This window comes from Sitophilus oryzae, unplaced genomic scaffold (assembly GCF_002938485.1).
Source record: "Sitophilus oryzae breed Bouriz unplaced genomic scaffold, Soryzae_2.0 scaffold_1492_pilon_pilon, whole genome shotgun sequence".
In the NCBI taxonomy this organism is placed as follows: Eukaryota; Metazoa; Arthropoda; class Insecta; order Coleoptera; family Curculionidae; genus Sitophilus; species Sitophilus oryzae.
Genome location: NW_022146161.1, coordinates 869891 through 897872, shown reverse-complemented (window position 1 = coordinate 897872; position 27982 = coordinate 869891). Strand labels below are relative to the sequence as shown.

Sequence of the window (27982 nt, the reverse complement as noted above, 5' to 3'; positions counted from 1 at the left end):
TGAAGTTTACGAAATGAACACGTCGGTTTTGACAAAGTCGCAGTAAAAGATATATGAGAGAAATTAAAAATATAGAACAAAAGTAAAAAACAAAAAATGCGTCCTGCAAAAAAGTCTTTTCTGGTACCAAGGAATGGGGTTCGTATACCTATAAGTTTAATTTTTGCTTAATAATACCATTGCACTCCTTTACAGTCTGTAAACCTTTTATTTTAGTTAAAAAGTTAAACAAGCTCGAATGATATATAATACAAAATATAATCTAGCTTTTTTTATCTCTTGTTTTTGATATCTGAAAAAAGATATGTCTGTGAGTAATTTATGGAAAATTATTTTAGTTGCTACAAATAGTTATTTTCCACTTAGATCAGTTTTTTCAGATGTTATCTAAGTTAATAGTGTCCGCAGTACGAAGGTCTATAGTACAGTAAAAGATAATCAAAAGTATTAATTTTTAAAGTTGTGACAGATTTTCTCATTAGAGACTAAGATCCGCAATCTAAACCCAATTTCTGAAAATGATATCTAAGTATATAGTGCTCAGAAAAATTCTATACCCATAGTATTTTAGACTTTTGACTTGTATAGATGATTTTTATCTCAATTTTGCCAATTTGTCAGTTATGAGACAATTTTCACTTTCTTAACTTTAATATTAGCGTCTTTTTTTCTCAAAAGAATCAGCTAAAATCTAGCCAATGAGTTAGGAACGATTTTGACAGACGATATTCAAAAAAATACAGAAAATACAATTTACCTTTGAATTAAACTGACAGACGACAACTGTCACCGTCATATATCCGGTCTTTGGACAGACTTTTGTTTAGAGGCTTCGATAATCACATATCCTGGAACTCCCTGAAGTCGTTGAAACTTATTGTTAATCTTATTAATATGCCATACATAGATATCAGCCTGGGTATAGTCTAGAATACTTCATATAATCATATTCATCATTATTTTTAGCTTATTCAACCATTTCTAATTATGGTGTAGCCTCCCTCGCCTATTTGGAGACTCTCTTTGAAGCTGAGCCCATTGTTGTCTATTGTTGGCTATGCGGGCCCAAGTTATTTCTGCTAATTTCCTAATATCATGACCCCATCTCGGGTTTGGTCTTCTTCTAGGTCTCTTAATTCCTCGGGAGTACCATGCTGTAATTTTTGTGGTCCATCTGTTGTCCGTTCTTCTTGCCAGGTGTCCTGTCCATTGCCACTTGTTTTGATTCTGTGGATGACATCTATTACCTGGGTCGTTTATCATGTCCACTCTATCCTTCTACAGTCTTTCTTGGTTATTCCCAGTATATTTCGTTTCACTGAGCGTTGTGCGACCTGCAGTTTCTTTTAATGTCCATTTTAAGTGTCTATTTAATGTCCATTTTAAGTGTTTTCTTCTTTAGATAAAGTGGTTGAATATGATTGAGTTTCTTCCATACTCTTCCATACTTAACATGGAGTACTTACTCCATGCTAACTTAATTCTTCTGTTGATTTCTGGTAGTAGAAATCCCAAGCTGTGTATTAGTTGCCCAAATAGTGTTATTTATTAGAACGTCTTTTCTATCTTCTAGTTTGTTATACATTACTTAGTTTTTGCTAAATTCATTTTGAGACCTACTTAATTGCTGGTTATATTTAGTTCGTTAATTTGTACTTGTAGTTCTTCAAGACTATTGGCAATTAGGACTACTTGGCTTCTTTGTATATATTGGCGAGAGCTATGTAAGATCTGTCAATACCTTGTTTCGTTAGTGCTTCTATTATTGCCTTAGGATATATCGAGTCGAAAACCTTCTCAAAGTCTATAATAAAGGCTAATGGTTAGTGGAAGTTCGTATTCTTTTGTTCGACTGATAGTTTATGGTGATAACCCATATGCACGTCTCTGATGAGTTTATACTTTTTTAGCATTAAAATATGTAGCACTTATAGTAATTTTTGCCCTTAAAATTTCATTCAAATCACTAAAAGTACTTGGAAAAAAATTATAACAAATCGAAAAATTATTAAGAATTTAACACCCTGTAGCTAGGAAACAAAGCAGAATCAAATCTATGTTGATATGAAAAATAAATCCTACTTTTACGTGAGAAATCTCCCCACGAGAGATGGCACATGTTTTTTGAAACACCCTGTATATTAATTATAAAATGTCACTAGGTTTAGAATCCACAAACACAAATTTATCAGTGGCTCTTCACTAGCAAATAGATTTACCAAACCAACAAAATGCACTTAACAGATCAAGGTGTATCATCTGTTAAAATCTTCTTTTGTTCGGCTGCTAGTTTCTATCTTCTCTTGCAGAAAAGAAATTATTTATAACATTGCATATTTTTTAAACGCATCTATTTAGGAAAATATTTTTTTAGAAAGTAATGATAATTTTTATTTTAGAGGAAATCTAAAGTGGGATCAGATTATATTGACGAATTAGAAGAATGGAAAAGAGGAAAACTGCTGCTAAAACCAAAAGATCAACTAGAATTGACTGAAAACGTAAGTAGACATTGCTCAATTTAAATTATATTGGAGTTATAAGTTGTATAGGTATGTCCGTAGGTATATAGGTATATCCAGGTGAACTCTTTCGCCTGTCTATTCTTATTCTTTTAAAGAAGGCGTCCATTCTTCTCAAAGAGACCTGGTTTAAATTAAAAAGAAGTATAAAAAAGAGGGAGGAGTAATAGACCGGACTTACAGTCGAAAATAATTGGACATTCTATTACGAAAGAAGAGATTGAAAAGGCTAAACAACTTGCGAAGAATAATAAAGCAGCTGGGCCGGATGAGATTCCATCAGAAATACTCAAACTTCTAGACGAGAGAGGAATTCATTGCAGTTCTATCTAAGTTGTTTAACCGAATATATGACACTGGTCACTATCCGGAGCAATGGCTATCTTCAACTTTTATCCCTATACCACAGAAGATCAGCGCACGAAAATGTGAAGAGCACAGACTCATCAGTTTCATCAGTCATTCTCTAAGAATATTCCTGAGAATAATACATCGGGGATTGTACGGAAGATGTGAGGATGCACTCACAGTTTGGATTTAGACAGGGGTTAGGCACCAGGGAAGCACTGGCCGCGACGCAGATATTAGTACAGAACTGCTACGACCAGCGAAAGAACGTATGTCTATGTTTTATAGATTACGAAAAAGCTTTCGATAGGGTTCAACATCATAAACTTATGCAGCTTCTCAGGAGATTAGATTTAGATTAGTAGTGGGAACTATCGAATGAATACTATCGAAACATTCGATAGTTGCAATTCATTCGAATAATTCGATAGTTAGTAAGAAAACATTCGTTGAAGACTGATAGAAACGGAAAGCTTGTAAATAAATACCCTAGCAACGGAACCTTTTCTTTTGCTTTATGGGTAAATAATCCAAACATGCAAATTAAGTGTCTAATAGGCCGCCTTTATAATTTGACAATCTTAATATCGGACGTGGAAATAACTCAAATAAGTAAATTAAATGTGTCTAGTAGGCTGCCCTTATAATGATTTTGTTTACAAAAGCGGCCGAAAAGTAAAAGAGCGGCCGTAAAGTAAAAAAGCGGCCAAAAAAGATAGGGGAAGCCGGGGGAATTCCGCGCACATAAGCAAAATAGCTCCTAGATTGATGTTAATTTTTTTTTGAGGTAATTTTTTGTATGAGTAGTATTGATACAATATACAAACTATTGCAACATCGAACATTAAACATTTTTGTTTTGTTGTACCTATTAACACAAAATAATAAAAATGTGTGACTGCGCGGTATTACCCGGGCTTTTGGGTAATACCGCGCACGGTCTGGGGGAATGGCACGCATTGGGGTATTTTAAGGCAGTTTAACTAAGACTTTATTGTACACAAATAATAAGAAAGATGATAGTGAGAACAAAAGTAAATAAGATACATTATTGTATATTAACATAAAAAACAATTTCTAACACGGATATTTATATAAAAAATAAACTGTTACCTAGCAACAGTAGTCACAAAGGTAGATTTTTCCTTTCCCCTTTCCACTACAAGCAGCATGGGCCCATTTTGAGCAGGAATTACAGCGATACCAGACCTAGTTTCCCTTCCAAACTCTGCGCAAATTAAACAGATATCATCTTCATGGATTGGGAAAGGATCAACTTCGTCTAAGTCATCATCAACACAAAGCTCGCGTTCAGAATAGCTCTCAGGTTCAGTATCATCGTCATCAGACTTAATATTGCGAATATGCTTTGGCTTCTTGTTGATTTTTTACTTACTAAAGTTCAGAGTTTTCTTTTTTTCAATACAATATGTACATTTGCTTCTCTTTTCTGCCGTTTGTGTCTTCTCTTTTCCTGCATATTTACATTACTTGCTTCTTTTTTTCTCTTTTCTCTCTTCTTTTTTCTTCCGTAGTTTCCAATTCTGATTTAAGTGCATCCGCTGACCATTTGCCTTTCTCTGATGCCCTTTGGTATGTTCTGGGCATCATAAATTAAAAGAAACAAGCTATAAAAAAATAAACAAGAAGAGTGTACATTTGGGGTAATACCACGCAGCGCGTTATTGTTTGTTTTGATTTTGCGCGGCATTTCGCCGGGAGCCGTTTTTTTACCTAAAAATGTATTTTAGCAAAAGTACTTACATTTTATTGGTGATCGCTTGCGATAACACTTATAGGTGCACTGGTAAGTGGAAATAAAATCAAGCTGCTTTTAATAATCACAGGAACTACTAATTATCAACCGATTAAATTGCCGAAAAGATAGATGAAAAACCCATCTAACACTAAAATGTTCCTTATTGGCTAACGACTGCCGGCAATTATTCCAAACTTTTGGAACAAACTTCATATGGCTTATGCAACACTTCCAGCCTCACAACTGTGTATTGCTAGTTGTAGTTTTTTCTACAGCGGCGTGCGCGGTATTCCCCCGTGCGCGGGATTCCACCGGTTTCTCCTACACTTTAGGGAGGTTAATAGTAGCGATGGGAACTATCGAACGAATTAGACTATCGAATGGTTACTGAATGAATGATTTCAACTATCGAATGGTTTTATTCGAATAAAATCATTCATTCATTTGTATATTAAAACATATGTGACAACCTCGCCGTGCAACTAAATGGTTATCGTTGAGCCACGACTATCGAATGCTTTTGATAAATGAAATTTAGTATTCGTTTGATTTTTGTGTGCGTCAGTGCATTATAAGTTCTTCCAAATTTTTATAACTTCACCTTATAAATACTGTGCTATTTTTGCGTTTATTAAAATATTTAAAATACTAAAATAGTAGTTTTTTTTAATTGACGATTGTGTGCGTGTGCAGGTGTCAACATTATTCCGAAAATTTGTGTGATTTTCCGTAGCCCGATCTTTCAATTATTTTATTTTATATGGTATATATGGTCTATTTTTTAATGTGAAATTTTGAGAAGTAGCAATTTTTAAGAGAGATGAGATGAACTTAAAATTAATTTTAAAAATACATATTTGTATTTTAGATGTTTTAATAATATGAATTAGTTGAACTTAATAATCATATTTAAGTAATGTGGTTAAGTAAATGGGGTTATCGAACTCAAACTATGGGGTGAGAAAATTAAATTGAAAGTTTTATGCGTGCCAATTTAAAAAAAAGTTAACGATGTTTGTATTTTGTTTATGCTAATTCTCTTACATGTAGGTTTTTGCGAAGAAATATTTCATTTATTTTTTAAAGTAAATGCCAGTAAAAGTAAATATTATTTTTAAATAGTAATATAAAGTACCTAATATAAATAATTTTGATTTCTAATTTTGATTTCTAATTTCTAATTTTTTATTTATATTTTCCTTCCATTACACTGCATGCTTAGAAAATTAATAAATGTTTATATTTCATGATTTTAAAGTTTGTTGTTAATATAACAAATTAGTTCTGTAATTATTATTATTTAATAAACCAACGTTGCCAAAAAAATTTAAAGACTATATTATTTTTAAATAGGATCTAATATAAATAATTTTGACATCTAATTTGTTGTTTATATTTTGCTACTACGTAAAAAAATGTTTATATTAAATTATTTTAAATTTTGTTGTTAATAGGTTTAACAAATTATTACTGTTATTATTATTTTTATTAAACCAGTCTTTGCTTAAAAACATTAAAATCATTTTCCTACATCCAAAATAACAAGTATTATTGCAGTGTAACAACAGAATATTAATAAAAAAAATGCAAAATATATAGACATACTATCCCTAACTAACTAAAGACAAACAATAATATTCTTTGCTAATATCAACTAATACCAATATATGGCAACAGCGCCCTTCATAATGTATTTTCTGTGTAAATACTAGCACCTCAATAAAAAAAATGTGTCCTTATCTTTATGACTCCGCAAAAAATCAAAGATGCCGGCTTCTTTCATAGCATTGCCACCGACCGCTGTCGGGTTTCTCGGAAAGAAACCTACGTCGCCGGGCGACAACTAAAATCCAGTTAATATTTTATTATAATCGATCCTGACGAATAAATGAATTTCATAAATGAATGAATTTTCTAAATGAATGGTTTTTGCTGCCGAATTACTAGAATACAATATTTCAAGGCAGATGACGCATCTATTCGATAATTTTTATTCGAATAGTTTTCAACGAATGTTTTTTACTAGCTATCGAATTATTCGAATGAATTGCAACTATCGAATGTTTCGATAGTATTTATTCGATAGTTCCCACTACTAGTTAATAGTGTATAACTTCATTTTTTGTGACACTCGCTTAAAAAATATTTATTTCAGCCGCCACGTACGAAATATCGGACGAAGAGGACGAGGAGTCCAAACCGGACGTCAAGTCCAGCGAGGACCTCCTGGAAGAAGAGAAAACGGACGCGGCCGAAGGTGAGGAGGGCGAGCCCAAAGACGAAGAGCACGAAGAGGACGAAGTCTCCAGAGTGGATAAAGCGGAGGAAGGGGACGAGGGGGATGCCGAAGGCGAGGGTGAAGGCGAGGCGAAAATCGAAGCGGCCAGGGCGCCCCCGAAGGGCGGGAAGCCGCGGAAGCTGACCAACCAGTTCAATTTTTGCGAGAGGGCCGCCTTGACGTACAATAACCCGACAAGAGTAAGTGATGGCTTCTTGAAATGATTGTAGGCTCAAGTGGTGTAAAAACGAGACGTTTTTCAAAACTTTCAGTTTTTTTTCCTAGTTACAACTTAAATACACTCAGATGCATAAAAACGCAACGGAGAATTTTTTCGTCAAGTTTAAAGTGTTTACTTTATATGGTCTGTACTTTGCTATAAATATGGTAATCTTAAACTATACAGTGTGTTCAAAATTCTATGCCAAACTCTCTAAAATATAAAATCATTTTTCTTCGGTTTTTTTAATGTACACCCTGTATATTATTTCTTTGTTAGATGGAGAATAATTAAAAAATTAACATTTTTATATTTAAAAAATTTCAAAATATGTATCTTGTGTCAATATATTTGCGAAACCGTTAAAAATTTTCAAATACTTTAAATTCGAAAAATATTCATTTGTAATTTTCCATCTAACAAAGAAATAATATACAGGGTGTTTTATTTAAAAAAAAACGAAGAAAAATTATTTTATATTTTAGAAAGTGTGGCATAGAATTTTGAACACCCTGTATAGTTTAAGATTACGATATTTGTAGCAAAGTTTAATACAGACCATCTAAAGTAAATACCTGTTTTTATTTCAGAACATTTCTTTATTTTTAATAATTTTGAAAAATAAGGCTGACAACACTTCTTTTTTTTATTTATTTATTAATATCTCTGAAACTATCGAAACATGATCGAAACATATTTAATAATATTTTAGGATTATGTAAAGTGATCAGGAAGGAAACCAAAATTACAATAATATACAGGGCTAATGAGAGGCTAATATGCAAGTATTTTTAAGTTCCATTTAAAAAAAGTCATCCCGATCCACTCACACTTTTTTGAGCCATACTGTAGAAGTTAAAATATTTTCCTGAAATACATTCTAGTATACAGTGTGTCCCCGGATTGTCTTTACAAGAGGAAAAACTTTTTTATTATTGACATTTCAAGAAAAAAGCATTCTTCATAAAAAAAGTTTGCATGTTCTAAAATGGTTAATTCCGTTTATACTTTTCCAAATTTCGACAGTGTTTCAAAGAAAATTAAGAAAAACATGAAAATATGGTTGAATTTCTTTTAATTCCTAAAAATCAAAATGCGTTTCTATGGTAACATAACTTCGTTTTCATTCTTTGATAGATTGTTATAAGATTGTTATTGATAGAATTTTAATTAACGTAATATTTTTTTGTTGTTTTAGATGAAACAAAATTTATTTAGTTTAATGCTACGGAAACGGTGATGATAGTTATCGGAAAATATGATACCTTAAGAACAGCAAAGAATATGACATTAATCTAAATTAATAAAATATCTATCAAAGAATGAAATCGAATTGATATTACCATAGTAACGCCTTTTGGCTTTAGGACTTTTAGGAAAAAATTCAACACTATCTTCATGTTTTTCTTAATTTTCTCTGAAACGGTGTGGAAATTTCGAAAAGTATAAACGGGATTAACCATTTTAGGACAAACAAAAAATTTTAGGAAGAATACCTTTTTCTAAAAATATCAATAATAATAAAGTTTTTCCTCTTGTAAAGACAATCCGGGAACATACTGTATACTTTAATTTGGCACTTATGCAAAATTGCTAAGTTTTATTATTATAGAAGCTACAAATGCCCGACGCACTTTTGCCGGGCTCGTAGGAAAAAATTTGAAACGTGGCAACCCCTAGTTTAGACAGGTTTTTGGTAGGCACCCTGTGGAAAGTGTATTCTCCTATTCATAAATATACGTAAAAATTAGGTTTATATGTAATAGATAGAATTAATGAAATTTCTTTTATCTCAAGGAGAGCGTTAAATTTAGGACTTCACAACCACACGTGTACTTACAGAGAAACCTTCACTGAAAAAAAGTGGAAGTTAGGCAAATGTTTCCATTGAAATGAAACCTTGTCCTACCACTTTCACACTAATAAATGTTTATTTTATATAGCCTCAAGAAACCCAAACCGTCCCTCCGCCGATGGCCACGTTTGCCGCCAACGTGCTCCAGTGGGTGATCTACGATGCGTACCAGAGCGACTTCGCGGCGCAGCAGCTGGAGAAAGAACTGGAAAGAGAGCGAAAAGAAAAAGAGAAGGCTCCCGTATCCAAACACCCGCCGCAGAAGAAGGCGCAGTCGGGTCGGGCGCAGCTCAGCGAGGCGGTTCAGGGAGAGTACTGGAATGTTGGAGGGTGCTGGAGAGGATGATCAATCAGAATACGTACGACGATATAGCCAAAGGTATAATAATATATTAATTAAAAGAAAAGTGTATTATAATACACTCACCGGCACCAAAAACGGGCATCTTAAAATTTTGATGTATTTTAAAGATTAATATATTTTGTTCTGGTGTGCCGATCCTGATGATTTTTTAAGCAATTTGTAGCTAAATTCTTTGGCTTTTAGTATCTTTTTCTAAATTAAATATGAAAACTTTCATCTGTCAATTATACGAGGGGACACAAAATGTTGATATTTTCCACCCTGTGGAATATGTTAACAAAACAAGGAATTTAAAAATCATTCATCTAGGTAAGTCTTTTCTCGACAGTTTGTTTTTTAGTTCATCTCAATAACTTTATTTTTATTGGAGATATTCGCTTTTGAATAAGGCAGTAACGATTTACAGCAATTTTAGCATTGGTTTTGCATCCACATCAACACACTTATAAAATAGTGTTTATTGTTTTTGTAATGTCACTGTCATTGAAATGTCATATTATTATTGTTTACTGACATTTACTCTAGTACAGATGGAACAACTCCCAGTAGATGACATATCTACCAAGAATTTACAACTTCGAGAAACACTTCACTGTAGTATCACAGATTATACAGATTATAATCTTTGTTTTTTCTTTATTGTTTTTCGTGGTTCCAATTTTCGGAATCGGGCACTAGTTAGGTGACTAATTTGCGCACATAGCACGCCCACTTATGGCCTCTAAAATTGTGCACAGCGCCTGACCGGCATAGTTATTAGAGAGATATCGGAAAACCGAATAGCGTCATCCAGTATTTACGCGTACCTTATCATGGTTACGATATGCGCGAGTAAGTTTTTAACGCAACACCCGCTAATGACGTAATTTGCGGATCAATTACACCAAGCGCTCTTTCTAATTAACCTCTGATAACGTTTAAAAATTGCTGAAATGGGCATGTGCGGGTATTTGACAACCGGAGCCGGCCGGCGAGATCTTTTATTTTAGGTTATGTTTGAATTGTTTTGAATTATTGCTTTAGTTTTATTAGGTAATTTGATATTTAAGTAGCTGGGATTAGTTTTAATTAAATAAATATGGATGCCCAAAATATGGATTCCACCTCTTCCAATACTAAAGAACCTATAAATAAGAGTCTTAGGTTTACAGCAGATGACGACTTAGCCCTTCTAAGAGAATTTGTTGCTTGTTGCCCTAAACCCACTGGCAGACGTTGAACAATAAAGCACTGGAAATAAGCACTTTAGCCCTTTAGTTTTAAAATACCTAGTAAACAAAACAATTTCAAAGTTTTAAATTCAAAGTTAGGTTAAGTTTAAATAGCGGACGCGACGCGATCAGAATTCTTTCCGATCCGATAACTATAAATGAAGAGAGCAACGGATGAGAGTTATACCACCTCACGTAAAGGAAATAACACTGGCCTTATTAACGTCCATGCACGCTATTCGGTTTAGCGATGTCTCTCTATTACGCTGTTTATTGTTATTTTACGCGAGTTTATTTTTGCGCACAGGAAATTTGACTCGTTTGCACATCGTCATAAAAAACAATTTTCGTACCACGAATTAGGGACAAGATTTTTATCTGTATACTTATAGGGTACCTAATCTGTGGTAGTATTGAGTAATAAAAAGGATTGAAAGAAAGAAACGCCTTAAGCTTGATTTTCATACATCCGTTGTACGACGATACGTTGATACGATATTAATTTCATTGGTTGTATTTAAAGGGTTCGATTGGTTAGAAACGATTAACCAATCGAAGCCTTTAAATACAACCAATAAAATTAATATCGTATCAACGTATCGTCGGACAACGGATGCATGAAAATCAAGCTTTACTCAACATATAAAAGACCATACCATAACGCGGTATACTGATGCTTCCAAAACCAAAGCAGGGACAGGGATAGGAGTGTTTGGGCCGAAAACTAAATACTCGAAACCAATGGGCACCTACCCCAGTATCCTTCAGGCAGAAATTTACGCTATCGAGAGATGCGTACAATTTATCTTAGATAAGGAACTATCGGAAACAGGAAATTGCCATCCTATCCGATAGTAAAGCAGCACTTAACGCGATCAACTCAGTAACCATCAATTCGAAGTCGATCAAAGAATGCCTAGAGAAGCTCAACAAATTAGGCAAAGAAAATAAAGTCCTCCTACTCTGAGTGCCTGCTCACCAAGGGATAGAAGGCAATGAAAAAGCAAATGATCTAGCTAGGAAAAAAGCAAACACTCCACTAACTGGCCCAGAACCGTTCTGTTTTCCAAACGGGAACCAACTGAAAGCGGAACTGAAGAATCTGGAAGACTCCATCCGTAACTTGGAATGGGTGACCTCCAACGGTCTAAGAACTCGAAAAAGTTCCTCAGAACTTACGACCAAGAAAAATCAAAGATTTTCCTTGATTTAAGTAAAAACAATCTTCGGATTGTCACGGGGTTTCTAACAGGACACTGTCTCCTCAACGAACACCTCAGTAGGCTGAAGCTGAGAAACAACGGCGAATGCAGGTTCTGTGGGGAAAATGGGGAAACACCAGAACACCTTATCACTGAGTGCGCCGAGACGACGACCATTCGTGCCATGAACTTTGGTACGGCTGATGTCGAGGATGGAGAGCTGGCCTCTGTGGAGCCGTCTCAGATACTGGCTTTTGTTAAAGCCCTGAGACTGTATGATTAGTTATAACTCGTTATAACTCAAGAAAGGGGAACACACAATAGATCTATAAGGTCGCGGTAATTAACTCTCCTCCTAAACATTCTACATTCTACTCTAGTAGAGATGGTTTTAAGTTATGAAGTATCGGCTATTGCTGTTTTAATTGATCATGGTAGAGTTCAACTTTTGGACTTAAAACAATCTGCTAGAGTAACTGCCCAACAGACAATAATAATACGTATTTTCAAAAACAGTGTCATTACAAAAATCATAAAGACTATTTTGTAGGTCTGTTGACTAGGATCAAAAGCAACGGCATGGTTTTAATGTAATAAATACGAAAAAATGTCAGTGTCTTCTTCAAAAGCGAATATCTCCAAAAAAATAAAGCTTTGGAAAGAATCAAAAAAGAAACTATCGAGGAAAGATATACCTAGATGATAAAATTATTTTTAAATTTCTTGCTTCGTTAACGTACCCCACATGTGTGTTTAAAACTTTCACCAAAATATCAACATTTTGTTTTCCCTCGTATAATTGACAGTTGGCAACTTTTATTTTTAATTTAGAAAGAGATATAAAAAACGAGGTTCCATTCCAGAAACGCTATTTTTGCAATCCTCCGCTCTGATATCTCTTTCCATCATTTGTCGACTTTACACTTTTCAGCCAATTTCTTCTTGCGGTGCCGCGCCGTGCCTGTCTTCAGGCGTTAGCGATATCCATGCCTATTTCGTTGAAGAGTCATCTCTATCTTCTGCTGCATGAAACAGCGTTTCCACCCCCAGACCGGTCCAGTTCCGTATATTTCTCAGCCATGACAGTTTCTTTCGATCTACCTCAGCCACTTTTCTACCTTTTCGGCCATAATAATCCAAAATTCAAAATGTTTCAATAAAAATCCAATAAACGTTAATGTTATCCAAATTTTTCAGACTTCTCCTAATAAAAAAAAATCCAATGTCTAATGTTAGTAGAAATTACTGATCAAACTAAAAATTCAGTGTGCATGTCGAAACAAGCAATTTATATAAATACATTTGCAGATTATAGATACTGGGATGATCCATCCGATGAATTCCGAGAAGAGGAAGGAACACTACTGCCTTTATGGAAGTTTACATACGAGAGAACGAAAAAGAATACCATTACTGATATGGAGTGGAATCCGTACTACTACGACCTCTTTGCTGTTTGTTTCGGTTTTTGTAAGTTTATATACAGGGTGGTCCGAATTGTATTCCGGAAACTTCGGCAGCATATTCTACAGATAAAAATAAGTAAAAAAGTTCGTATAAATATATGTCCTAAAATGCCTAGTTTCGGAGATACAGGGTGTAGAAGTTTCATTTTTATTTCGATTTTTTCCAAACAATTTCTAAAGTAACGTCAATATTTGGATGAAAATTGGAGTATGGGAGTTTTGTGACACGAGAAATTTAATTTTGATGTCAAAATTACTCCTATTTGTAGGGGGCGCCACCTACATGTGTTTTAACTATTTTGAAGAGTAATAACTTTTCGTCCGTACCTGTATAAAACCACTGACTATATATACGAAAATATACATTTCCATGACTTTTTATGTAAAAAATGTCTCTTGGTAAAAGTCGCTACGAGCAACCGTTCTCAAGATATTTAGAATGGAAACAGTCGATACATGTCATTATTGACAAAAAATAAGCACACGTTGAGTATACACGTTATCGAAGATCATGGAGAGACTGGTTAAAAAGAGGCTTGTATCATTTCTTCTAAAATACAAAATACTCACCCCCTTTCAGTTTGGGTTCTTGAGTAACAAATGTACAAATGACGCTATGTTTTCGCTGTTTAATAATGTATACTCCAGTCTGAACAACCGTCTCGTTACAGCAACAATTTTCTGTGATTTCTCGAAAGCTTTCGATTGTGTTAATCATAACATCTAACTAACAAATTGCAGTACTATGGTATCAGGGGAACGCCTCTTGAATGGTTTAAGTCCTACCTTAACAACAGAAACCAGCGTGTGAGGGTTGATAAGACTGTGTCTTCTTGCAAGCCAATAGAATGCGGAGTACCTCAGGGCTCAGTGCTAGGTCCTATTTTGTTTCTGTTGTTTATCAACGATATTGCTAGTCTGGACATCAGTGGTAAAATCTGTCTCTTCGCGGATGATACTTGTTTCACATGGAGCAGCCCGGACACCACGGCACTTCATAGAACCATTTCCAGTGACTTAATCAACATAAAAACATGGTGCGATTCTAATTATCTGTGTCTCAACGTCTCTAAAACTAAAGTCTTATCATATAAAAGTACGTTGCTACCTTTTCAACTTGATAATACCACCATTGACGTCGTTGATTCTGTGAAATTTTTAGGCCTTGTTGTGGACAACTATTTAAAATGGGATTTGCAATCGATGCTTTAGCTAAAAAATTAAGTTCTGCCTGTTTCGCACTTAGATCAGTTGCTAATGTGCTTAATTTGTCAACATCTAGGACAGTCTATTATGCCCTTTATGAGTCGCATCTCCGATACGCACTTCCATTCTGGGGTGCGTGTTGTGCGACTCAATTTGAGCGTATCTTCAAATTACAAAAGAGAGCTGTGCGATATTCACTGAGGCTAACCAGTTGTGCTCACTGCCGGGACTTGTTTAGAAGATATAAAATATTAACTCTTCCTTCCCTATTCATACTCGAATCCGTCTGCCTAGTTCGCAAGCACGTATCGAGTATTTCTCTAGAGCCAGTTCATGGCTATCCAATTAGGAACGCAGAGCATAACATGTATCTGCCAACCCCTCACTCTGAGTTAGTAAAGAGTTCCCAATTGTACAATGCAAAAAAAAATGCACTATCATCTGCCATCTGAAATTAATTCCATTTCATCCTTTCCTGCATTTCGCAGAGCCTTGAGATCATACTTACTGGAGAAAGCCTTTTACGCGGTTAACGATTTTTTTATTAATATCTAGGGTTCTAAATTTAACACACATTCACTAAATTTAAGAAATGATTTTGTTTTCTATCCATTTAAATTTAGTATTGACATTATATACAGTTGTTTATTTACATGTATGTTTATATTTTATTTATATTTAATTAAATAAATTTTTGACAATGTACAATTTCTATAATTGTATAAAGTATTGTTTTAGTTTTGTATGTTTGCTGTTAGTTTTATATGTTTTTCTATTGTTAAGTGAAGTTTTGTATGTTTTTTATATTCTTTTTTTTAAGCTTTGTCAACAAAATTGTAAAATTTTTTTATGACAATAAAGCAATTTCTATAGTTATTTGACTGAAATAATAAATTTTAATTTTTTTAAATTAATCATAAGTTTTTCTGCGAAAAAATGATGATTAAACAGTTTCTGTTGAACTTTTGACACAAAAATATTTCAAATTTTTGATTTCGGTCTAAAAACTATTTAGTCAACATACCTATATATTTAATTTTTGTCAATGATGACAGGTATTGATAATTTCGATTCCAAATATCTCGAGAACCATTACTCGTAGCGATTTTTACCAAGAGACCTTTTTTATGTAAAAAAAGTCGTAAATGTATATTTTTTTACTCAGTAGTTTTATACAAGTACCGACGAAAAGTTATTACTCTTCATAACAGTTAAAACACATGTAGATGGCACCACCTACAAATGGGAGTCATATTGACATCAAAATCAAATTTCTCATGTCAAAAAACACCCATCCACCAATTTTCATCCAAATATTGACGTTACCTCAGAAATTATTTGGAAAAAATCGAAATATAAATGAAACTTCTACACCCTGTATCTCCGAAACTAAGCATTTTAGGACATACATACATTTATGCTTTGCTAAGCTGAACTTTTTTACATATTTTTATCTGCAGAATATGCTACCGAAGTTTCCGGAATACAGTTCGGACCACCCTGAATAATTGTTAAGTAGCTTATATGGCGCGATCAACAATGATTGAAATAATTGGCAACACTGTGTTAGAGGATTAGTGATTGGTATTGATGCTAAACAAGTCAATGACGTCAATTTTTTTGCTTTTCTTTATCTTCTTGAATATTTGCAAGTTATGAGTTTGTTATCTATGAAATCGACATATAAGGTGGATGGACCATGGAAGGCCATGCTCATTTGAAGGCCAACTATAAAAAAGTCATAATTAATGCCACGTGATGACAAATTCCTTCCACTTACACTAAGCTCCAATAAACTCAAGTACACAGACGCGGCGGCGCGGCGAGTCGCTCGCGTCGCTATTTTGTTAGTGCGGTCCCTCGCTTCGTAAGCGGCCCATACATTATCAAACAAATTGCGCAACAAAGCGATGCGCAACGTTACGTTGCACAACTGATTCAGCGGCACATACATTATCAAACAAATTGCGCTACAAAGCGATGCGCAACGTTGCGTTGCACAACTGCATCACCCATGCACTTATAAAATTGGCACTTGTGTCAATTGCCATTGCGTCAATTATTATCGTATATGCCCTAGATGTTACCAAATGTCGATGTTACCAAAAAACGAAAAAAAAAAACAAAGAATTTGGATGAAAGAACTAAAATATTGCACAACGAAGCACACATATACATATACTACACAACGCGTTGCGCAAACAGTCCCGTTGCACAAAAGAATTCAAACATTCTTGACTATCAAACAATTGCGCAACGCATCAAACAGGGCCATACATTGGCGCCTGTTGCGCAGATTTTTTGATAATGTATGTGCCGCTGTAGACTTCGGTCGTCGATGTTAAAATAATTGTAATTCGCGCGCACAGGAAAAGTTTTTATGTAAATAACCTATTATTATCTTATTTTTTTTACTGTAAATTGTCATATAAGTGTTTGTTATATGGTACTAAAGGAAACAAATAATAATTTTGCTTTGATTTCAGTTAAAATATCGGTAGTGTTCAGACAAAAGTCGGTGGTTCCTTATAAGGTCAATCAAAAATTTGACGGTTAGCCTTGCTAAGGTACATGGGCCTTACTAGCAACATTTACAAATCATGAAAATATGAACACATCATTTTTAGTTATAAATACGTACCGGGAAAGTTGAAACAATGTTTCATGTTTATAATATTATTATTTATAAGAAGTTATTCAACTTTTTACCTAAAACACATTTTGGCCTTACAAAGAACAAACCCATAAGAAGGTCATTATAGGTAAATTTTCTCTTTTTCTAATTTCATTCTAAAGCGCATTGGCAACTTATTTCTTATCGATATTAATACTCATTACTATAATTTTTAAATAATCTCCATTAATATATTCTTATAGTAAACGCCACGAATGTTTGGGAGTGATTTATCGCTCGCTACCATGTGAACTAATCTGTTCAAGGTCACATAAAACTTAATTCCAGTGCCGCAGTGTTTCAAGTCATATAATAATCAATATATAATCTGTTGTAATTTGTTGTTTTAACTGTCAAAGTCTTGTCAAAACATATATTTGGTTATAAATATAAAATGGAATGCCTCACTGGTCGCACTGCAAGCACACCAATGGACTGACGCACAAAAGAAGAAGATTATAATATGTTAAGCATTTAATTTTACGTTTAAATGGAAGAGCTTTTTATGTAGTTTTAGTAAAAACGGATATTTTGATTATTACAACTCTAGTTTTAAGTTGAACGACTGATTTATAATATTGGCCTTGTATGGAGCCCTGTTCCTTGCAAGGCCATTTGGAAGAGCTTAATAAAAGTTAAGTTTAATAAATAGAGATTACATCTAGAATAAAAAAATGTATATGTGACACTATTATGTAACATATATAAAGTATTAAACATAAACCAAGTGTTAATTAATCATACGTTTCTTTCATTTATCCCGTAAATGAACTAATAAAAACTATTTATTCGTTACAATGGCCTTCCATGGTCCACCCACCTTATTTCTCGACATAAAAAATTACTTTTTTTTCAATACACATCAAGCTCTAATTGGCGAAAATCTGGAATGTTATGTTAGTATTACAAATGATCTTTGACAATGTGACAATAAGTTTCATAAACTTAAGATTAATTAAAGTTAGGGTTTATTTTTTATTGATGCCCTCTAACGGAAAAACTAAGCACTTTTGTATAGAGGAAAATTGTGCGCAATTAAATATGTAATTTGTATCCAAAAATACATAGTCGTTCTATGTTTGGGACACGAAATATTGGGACACCCTATATAAGTTATTAATTACTTGCTTAATATCATTCCTCTATTCCAGTGGACTTCATGAAACCGACGCCCGAAGGCGCCGTCTGCCTGTTCACCCTCAAGAACCCCTCCTACCCCGACTACATCTGCATGACCGAGTCGGCGGTGATGTGCGTCGACACCCACCCCAAGTACCCCTACATGGTGGTGGTGGGGGCGTACGACGGCTCGGTGCTGGTGTTCAACGTGCAGGCCACCTGCAAGGAGCCGGCCTTCCGCAGCAACAACGTCACCAACAAACACAAAGGTATCGTTTGGGAGGTAAATAACGCCTAAGCAAGCCACAACGGCCGAAATGTGTATCGGAGACCAGAATATTATCAATTTCTTTTAATCAACGATATGTTATTTCCCTAGATAATATACACTAACCGCAGGAAAAGCGGGCATCTTAAAATTTTCATGTGTTTTAAAGTTTAATATATTTTGTTCTAGTGGGCCGATTTTGATGATTTTTTAACCAGTTTGTAGCTAAATTATTTGACTCTTTAGTATCTTTTTCTAAATTAAAAATTGAAGTTTCCATCTATCAATTATACGAGGGAAACAAAATACTGATATTATGGTGAAAGTTTCAAACACTCTGTGGAATATATTAAGACTAGTAGTGGGAACTATCGAATGAATACTATCGAAACATTCGATAGTTGCAATTCATTCGAATAATTCGATAGCTAGTAAAAAAACATTCGTTGAAAACTATTCGAATAAAAATTATCGAATAGATGCGTCATCTGCCTTGAAATATTGTATTCTAGTAATTCGGCAGCAAAAACCATTCATTTATAAAATTCATTCATTTATCAAATTCATTTATTCGTCAGGATCGATTATAATAAAATATTAACTGGATTTTTGTTGTCGCCCGGCGACGTAGGTTTCTTTCCGAGAAACCCGACAGCGCGGTCGGTGGCAATGCTATGAAAGAAGCCGGCATCTTTGACTTTTTGCGGAGTCATATAAAGATAACGACACATAATTTTTTTTATTGAGGTGCTAGTATTTACACAGAAAATACATTATGAAGGGCGCTGTTGCCATATATTGGTATTAGTTGATATTAGCAAAGAATATTATTGTTTGGCGTTACTTTTTATAATTTGTTATACAAAAACAAATTAGATGTCAAAATTATTTATATTAGATCCTGTTTAAAAATAATATAGTCTTTAAATTCTTTGTGGCAACGTTGGTTTAATAAATAATAATAATTACAGAACTAATTTGTTATATTAACAACAAACTTTAAAATCATGAAATATAAACATTTATTAATTTTCTAAGCATGCAGTGTAATGGAAGGAAAATATAAATAAAAAATTAGAAATCAAAATTATTTATATTAGGTACTTTATATTACTATTTAAAAATAACATTTACTTTTACTGGCATTTACTTTAAAAAATAAATGAAATATTTCTTCGCAAAAAACTACATGTAAGAGAATTAGCATAAACAAAAAACAAACATTGTTAACTTTTTTTTTAAATTGGCACGTGTAAAACTTTCAATTTAATTTTCTCACCCCATAGTTTGAGTTCGAGAACCATTTACTTAACCACATTACTTAAATATGATTATTAAGTTCAACTAATTCGTATTATTAAAACATCTAAAATACAAATAGGTATTTTTAAAATTAATTCTAAGTTCATCTCATCTCTTAAAATTGCTACTTCTCAAAATTTCCCATTAAAAAATAGACCATATATACCATATAAAATAAAATAATTGAAAGATCGGGCTACGGAAAATCACACAAATTTTCGGAAAAATTTTAACACCTGCACACGCACACAATCGTCAATTAAAAAAAACTACTATTTTAGTAATTTAAATATTTTAATAAATGCAAAAATAGCACAGTATTTATAAGGTGAAGTTATAAAAATTTGGAAGAACTAATAATGCACTGACGCACACAAAAATCAAACGAATACTAAATTTCGTTTATCAAAAGCATTCAATAGTCGTAGCTCAACGATAACCATTTAGTCGCACGGCGAGGTTGTCACATATGCTTTAGTATACAAATGAATGAATAATTTTATTCGAATAAAACCATTCGATAGTTGAAATCATTCATTCGGTAACCATTCGATAGTCTAATTCATTCGATAGTTCCCATCGCTAATTAAGACAGCGAGGAATTTAAAAATCACTTTATCGTCTAGGTACATATTTTCTCCAAATTGCTTAAAAATCATCAAAATCGGTCAACTAGAACACAATATATAAAACTTTCGAGATTCGTGAAAATTTTAAGACGCTCGTTTTACGTGCCAGCGAGTGTATAAATACTTGGGCTTCTCTGCAATAACCAGGTTATTACCAGACACCCTTGTAAAATAAGTAAATGCAGTCAGCATAAAGTCAGTAGAGCAGCTTCAACAGATACTTATCTCATCCGCCGCTAGGCAAGACGGCGCAGACATCGTCAAAAACAATAAAAAGTTTAAAGTCCTTTAGACGCGCTAAGTTTTCAGATAGCTTCCATAATAATTAAGATACGATACAAAAAAACTAAATATTTTCAATCTATTTTGTTTACTTTAAAAAATTGTTTTTTAAGTTTGCTAATACAAATGAATAGAATGAGTTACAAAATAATTTAAAACCCCAGTTTTCAATGGAATCTGAAATATGATTTTTATTCGTTTTATTGAGGATATTTTTAAATATTCCAAATGGTTATTTACAACAATCATTATTAACTTTGAAAAATATGCCCTAACCAAAGATTTATAAAACTATAACTAACTGAAAGTCAACATCTTCAACCATCTTCGACCAAACTTAAATCGATTATTAATTAATAATTGGATATAAATGGTTATTAATAATAAACCAGTTGTTTATCCAGTGGCGTCGTAAGTACTTAAAAAATTATAATAAAAATAAAAATGTCTTATTTTAATGACACACCCTGTATCAATATTTATAAAAATTAGAACTTAAGTATCTTAGGTAAGGAGGATTCAATATAATTTATCAGATTTGAAATAAATACTGTCCTAAGGGTAATTTACTCTTGGATCGAAAAATATCAAACCCCATTAAAACGTACGTCTATGAGGTATCGCATTTCTTACCCTGGGCAAAATATACGTCTTATAACCATACAGCCTCCTGCCAAAAATGAAAAAGATCGCTCAACAAACAACCAAGATATTGGCTTGTATCCATCTTAAGTGGGACACCCTGTATACGTATAATAAAATTAATAAACAAAATAATTCATAAAACATAGAGCTTTTGTTAAAAAATAGCACCGCATTCGCCTCGGTAGATTATACGAAAACGGAAAGATGTAGAAATAAAATATTTTATGGGTATCTGTGGGAAGGCAATGTACATAATTTAAAATTATTTTGAAATGTACAGGGTGCGTCAGAACTAAAATCCATACCAAAGTTATATTTTACTTATGGAACACCCGGTATTTTATTTCATTTTTGAATTCTTGGACATAAAATAAGGCATTTATTATAAGGGTTTAATATGTTTAAAAGCTTTGGTTTTTGAGATATTTAAATGTGTTTAAATATGCATGCTATAATAAAAAAGTTTGTCAATGCGTACGGACACCACTCACTGGTGCAACTAGGAAAAACAACCTAAAATAATAATAATCACTCAAGGTGAAATGGGCAGCGGATCTACCAGATGGAGAACTGAACTTCTTCTCGGTCGCATCTGATGGTAAAATCAATAACTGGGTGCTGATGCAAAACGAGTTATCCGTAACTACAATAATCACCTTATTTCTTGACAAGGATGCAGTACCAGGACCGGACGGTACCCAACTCAAAGTCAAAGGTAACTATATGTATTCTTAATACTAGTAATTCTACCTTCTTGCCTCTTACAGCCAGCATTGCTGAATGACTTAAACAAAAATAGATTGATAGTGATTAATATATTCGGTGATCTCCTTAGGTTGCGCCTCTTGTGTCAAACTACATCCAAAGAACCATCTCATTTATCTGGTGGGTACTGAAGAGGGTCAAATATTCAAATGCAGCACCGCTTACAGTTCGATGTATTTGCTGACGTACAACGCTCACCAAATGCCCATAGCTAGGATCGATTTTAACAGATATAATTCGGACATATTCGCGTCTTGTAGTGGCGATTGGAGGGTAAAGATATGGGAAGATAATAGATTGTAAGTATATATTGATGTTTTCTACTGACAATCTTTTCTCCTAAAGCTGGATTTTCATGCATCCGTTCTTCGACGATACGATGATACGATATTAACGTTTATTGGTTGGTTTTAAAGACTTCGAATGGTTAGAAAATTACGGTTTTTAAATTTATTGTATTTTCATGCCTCCGTTCATCGGATATACGATTTGCTTGTGATTGGTGCCATTTTATATTTTCATTTCCAAAACGATTTCGCTATTTTACTTATAGTCTAAGAAAGGCTAAGAGCTAGCAACGTTTTCGAGAGAGAATTTTAAGAAAGCTGGTTAATATATATTTTCTATGCTGTCCTAAACAGAGTGCGGACCATCTGGCTGCCGGTAGACGTTGCGTTCACTACTGCGCATCATATCTGTATTCAACATCTGTTCACTACTGCGCATACAAATTAGTGAAATTAGCCCTGTATTTCAGGAACGAAGGAGGCTAGAACAAACATATGTGTAGCATATATAGTTTCATAAAAAAATTAGCAAAGTAATGTGAAAATCGCATCATTGTATCTCTACTCATAAAAGAGAAATTCCATAAAACACACGAAAATGGGATACCATGTACAGATGTGACGCGCAGTAGTCTACCGGCAGCCAGATAGCCCGCACTTTAGCCAGGAGAGCATAGCAAAAGATATATTAAAACTTGACGGTGATATTGTGATTATTATATTTTTATTATTAAGGTTGGATTAAATTTGTCAAAAAAGTGTCAAAACGTCCGTTACCGTACGATCTTTCTCTGTTGACGGGCTGGAGTAAAAAAAATACGGATAAAAAGTGGAGCGAAAACGCTATTACCAATCAGAGCGCCGCGCCGTCTGACCATCGTATCAACGGATAACGGACGCATGAAGCATCAAGCTTAATTGTAAGTAGTAGTTTAAATCAAATTTAACCAAATATTTGTGCGCAAATAATCAATATTCTTCTATAACTATTCTAGTATGAGAGCTAGCAACGTCTGGAAAACAAATATTTTAAGAAAGCTGGCTCTTTGATATATATTTTACTAAAAAATGTCTATACCTAAATAATGAACCGGCAGCTTTAGACCAAATAAAAAATAATAATAATATATACCAAATACCATGTGAATGCGATAAATTTTACATTGGTGAAACATCTAGACCCTTAAATGTACAAATTAAAGAACATAAAGATTATTTAAGAAAGGGAGATTTTCACAAATCTAGGCTTTGTCAGCATTCATGGGACACAGGGCACAGAATAAATTTTAATAACGCCAAAATTATGATGAAAATAAGAGGCTTTTTTAATACAATCTAATAAAAATAAATGTATTGCTCATGCATTGCTCAGTAGATGTTAGTAATGTAGGTATGGCCATCGATTCTTTGATTTTAAAGAATATAACATGAATAAACATAACATACGTAAAAATTAAAAATAATCATACAGAAAGTTTGGGGCTTTTTGGTTTTACCTTATTAATTAATCGTTATCAGGTAGTAATTGTTAATTTTGAAGTTGGCATAGATAAATGCAACAAGTTTAGATTGGAAAGCCCGTAAAAATTTTAGGTCGCAAAATTATTTTGGGTCGCGACCGTTATACGCGATCTGGCGCTGCTATAGCGGTCGCTAAGAACAACGGCAAACAAAAAGAGAAATAATTTTCTCTTGTCAAAGTCAGAATCTTCAAAAATCATAATAATCTTTCAAAATCCAAACCGCTCTCATTAAAGAAATTCCGAAAAGTGTTTATAGCGTCCATTTTCAAAGTAATTATTGCTATCTTGTGAGTTTAATTCAAGTTGTATTACTCCAACCGGTGATAATTGTGAAAAAGTGGCATTAAAAACTTAAAAAGCTGTGCTGTGAACTGTGAACTGCAAAAACCATCGTGGATCGTGGCATAACGTCGGTTTCCAATGTTTCATAGGTATTTCATACATGTGTCCTTATATAAAATAAAATTTCTTGTATGCAACACACTATTCTATTTATAAAATTAAACGAAAATAATAAATTTGAATAAACAATATTTGGCGATATAATTCCGGAAAAAGCCAAACCGCTCCGAAATTTTCAAAAGTTTTGGGTCGCGACCGTTGCAACAATAGCGCCAAATAGTGTTTACATTGTCCTTATGGGCACATTCCAATCTAAACTTGTTTCATTTATCTATGGAAGTTGGTTAGGTTAAAAATTATTTAATACTTTACTGTTAGAATATAAACGAAAATAAAATAAAAAAACAAGTTTACCCCGAGCCGGTATTGAACTCTGGACTTCTCGCTTTATAGGCTGAACGTTTTCGCGCCGCACTATGGAGACTTATTCGATTTATATTCAATACTAGAATTTAACGGACTAAACAAAAAAAAATAGGATCTTCTTTCAATGCGCAGTTGTGAACGCAACGTCTATCGGCAGCCAGACGATTCGCACGCTGTTCCAGAGAGCATAGCAAAAGATATATTAAAGAGCCAGTTTTCTTAAAATACTTTCTCGAAAAGTTTGCTAGCTCTTAAGACTATTCTTTTTTGCAGAGAACCTTTATTCGTATTCGACGTGGGTGACAGAGTGGGTGACGTCAAATGGGCTCCATATTCCTCCACGGTATTCGCTGCTGTCACCACCGAAGGCAAGGTCTACGTGTTCGATCTGAATGTCAATAAGTATAAACCCATCTGTGTTCAAGCTATAGTATCTAAAAGACGGAATAAACTAACCAGACTGTCGTTCAATCCGAAGCTGCCTATTCTAATAGTTGGAGATGACAAGTAATTAAATAAAATATTAGTGTGGGTTTACATGCATCCATCATGCGTCGTCTGTCGTTAAATTTATGTAAGTTATTGTTTGATTTCTTTGAATAAAAATATTAAGGAAGGAGTATAATACTATCGATGTACACACATGTCCAAAATTAATGCATATATCGTTTAAAAATATACGGAAAGAAATTTAAAGAATCTTTTTCATACATTGTTAAAATGGATATGGAAAACAATTTTTATCATTCAGACCCAATATCATTACAAATTCTGGCACATTTCAATTTGTGGTCTCTTGGGTTTCAGAAGTATTTTGACCATTGTTTTGGCCTTAAAATGCCTAGAAACATTATTTCACAGTTTAATAGTCAGAATAGTAACACTCTCTCAACAGGGCTACCGGCAAGTTGCAATAGCTGAAATTGTAGGAGTTAACCAAAGCGATGTTTCGCGAATATTAAAAAAAATCAGGGAGACAAACGAACCTTACAGAGGTTACAGACCGGCCTGGAAGAGGTAGAAAGAGTTACTACTACTGTGCAAGATCGTCAAATATCTCTAATTGCACGACGCAATACCCTGCTTTCTAGTACTGCTATTAAAAATGAGTTAGCTCGCCTTGAAGGAGTAAATGTCTCAAGAAAGACCATAGCAAGAAGACCCAATGACAGAGAATTACATTTAAGGAGGCCTCTACGTGTTCCGAAGCTTAATTTACAGCACCAAATTACGCGCCTACAATGGGCTGAGGAGATGAGAGCAAATGGACCTAATTGGAATTTCGTCATGTTTAGTGATGAAACAAGAATAGGCCTAGTGTCAGATTCGCGACGAACGTCAGGAGAGCATCTGGAAGACGAGCACGCTTGAATGCAGCTCAACCCCGTGTCCCGTTTCAAGGGAGAAGCATTATGGTATGGGCAGGTATAATGCACGGAGCTCGAACTCCTCTTGATTTTACAGATGGCACAATGACAGGTGCCTCATATCTTAGAGACGTTTTAGAGCCTATTGTGCGTCCATTTCGAGGGGCAGTGGAGGATGAATCTGTTTGCATGGACGATAATGCTCCTCCCCGTCGCACTTTAGCGGTTCGCGAATTTTGTGAGGAAGAGGGTATAAGAAAACTGTCGTGGCCACCGATGTCTCCAGATATGAATGTGATCGAGCATGCTTGGGACATGCTAAAACGTCATATTGCCAAAAGGAATGATCCCCTCCGTACCTTAAATGAATTGAAAATTGCTGCGCGCGAAACATGGGAAGCCATTCCTCGGCATCTTCTGGACAACTTAATTGAGAGCACGCCACGTCATCTCACAGCTTGCATTGAGTCTCGAGGAGGCAATACAGACTGTTAGTTGTGAGAAATAATTAAAATTGTTTTCAATATTTTCTCTTTAAAATGAAATTTGTTTTTGTTGATTTTCACTCATTATGAAATAAAATTGTAATAACAGCCTAGTTGCACTTAGATTTTTAATTTTATATTAGTTAGTCGTGTAGTAAGCCAATAGGCCCAAAAATATAAACAGAATCATATTAGGTCCAAAATAAAATAAAAATATCGTTATATGCAATAATTTTGGCCATGTGTGTATTCATGCACCCCATGTTTTGAACGGGAAAGCGGTAGTAATGGCCATTTATGTCCCTTAAATGCTGTTAAGAAGGTGATTTTTGTTGATGTAGATAATAACTGTTTATATATTTATCATTAATTTATTGTGTGGGGGCTTTGAATAAGAAGACTAAGGAAGGAGCATAATGTTATCCATGTATTCATGCATGGTGGGCGGAAAAAGCACCATAAAAGCACTCTAGGGTGGGGATCCTTGACAGTTCTGTTTGACGATTCATTTGACACATTTGAATTTGATTTGAAATTTTGTGAATTTGTCAGTCTTTACTGTAGGTTGTAAGGTTGACATTCTTAAAAAAAACTGAATCGTCACCTACGATTTGCGAACGACATAGTCTTAATTACTAACAGAATAGACGACGCATGCTGAATATTGGACGGGGCTTAGCGACAAATATTTGAAAAAAAAAATACTATAAATAATAATTTTGTATCTAATTTTCTCTGTAACTTCTAGAGGCTGCGTGACAACATTAAAGCTGTCTCCAAACCTCAGGATACCATGTAAAGCGCCTAAAAAACAGCAACATTTAGACCAATGGACGTTACAGTGTATGAAATTAGAGAAATTGTTGTCGTTAGTTAGAGAACCTGTCACTTTGACCTTGCCAGATGACACAGCAGGCAGCGAAGAGTCTTAAATTTATGTTTCTGTTAATTTAATTATACAAGGAAATAAACATATAAACTTATGTCGTTGATTATTTTAATAACCTGAAAAGTCACTGTAGGAAAAGAATATAGATGTGCCAAAAATCTTATAAACGGATTATTTTTATTATTGAGTTATTGAGAAATCTGTATGCAGAATATCTTCAGCATATTCAAGAACCCAAAAGACTCCTACTTCTAGATGGCGCCACCTGCCTATTTTTAATAATGTCCCTAGATATATCTAGGGACTTTCATTTTTAACTGGTTTGAAGAGTAATAGCTTTTCGTCTGTACCTGTATAAAACTATTGAGTAAAAAATATACATTTACTGCTTTTTTTACGTAAAAAAGATCTTTTAATTTTTTACGTAAAAAAGATCTGATTTGTTAAAATCGCTACAGGCAATGGTTCTCGAGATATTTGGAATATAAATTATCAATACCTGTCATCAGTGACATAAATTAAACTTATGTTAACTAAATAGTTATTAG

The 27982-nt window shown here is 34.0% G+C and overlaps 1 protein-coding gene and 1 long non-coding RNA gene across 2 annotated transcripts; both read left to right on the top strand.

The window, feature by feature from the left end:
• Positions 1-18: 18 nt before the first annotated feature.
• Positions 19-2471, top strand: LOC115877451. The gene is made up of 2 exons (XR_004049352.1): positions 19-138; positions 2400-2471. It is a non-coding gene; the product is annotated as an uncharacterized LOC115877451 (long non-coding RNA).
• Positions 2472-4610: 2139 nt separating this feature from the next.
• Positions 4611-27528, top strand: LOC115877440 (dynein intermediate chain 2, ciliary). Its single transcript, XM_030893593.1, is given in 10 exon segments — positions 4611-4677; positions 6785-7107; positions 9071-9281; positions 9284-9361; positions 13068-13229; positions 18257-18507; positions 21888-22065; positions 22186-22414; positions 24967-25200; positions 27294-27528. Coding segments are annotated over 10 exon segments (1917 nt in total). The 3' UTR covers positions 27478-27528.
• Positions 27529-27982: the final 454 nt, after the last annotated feature.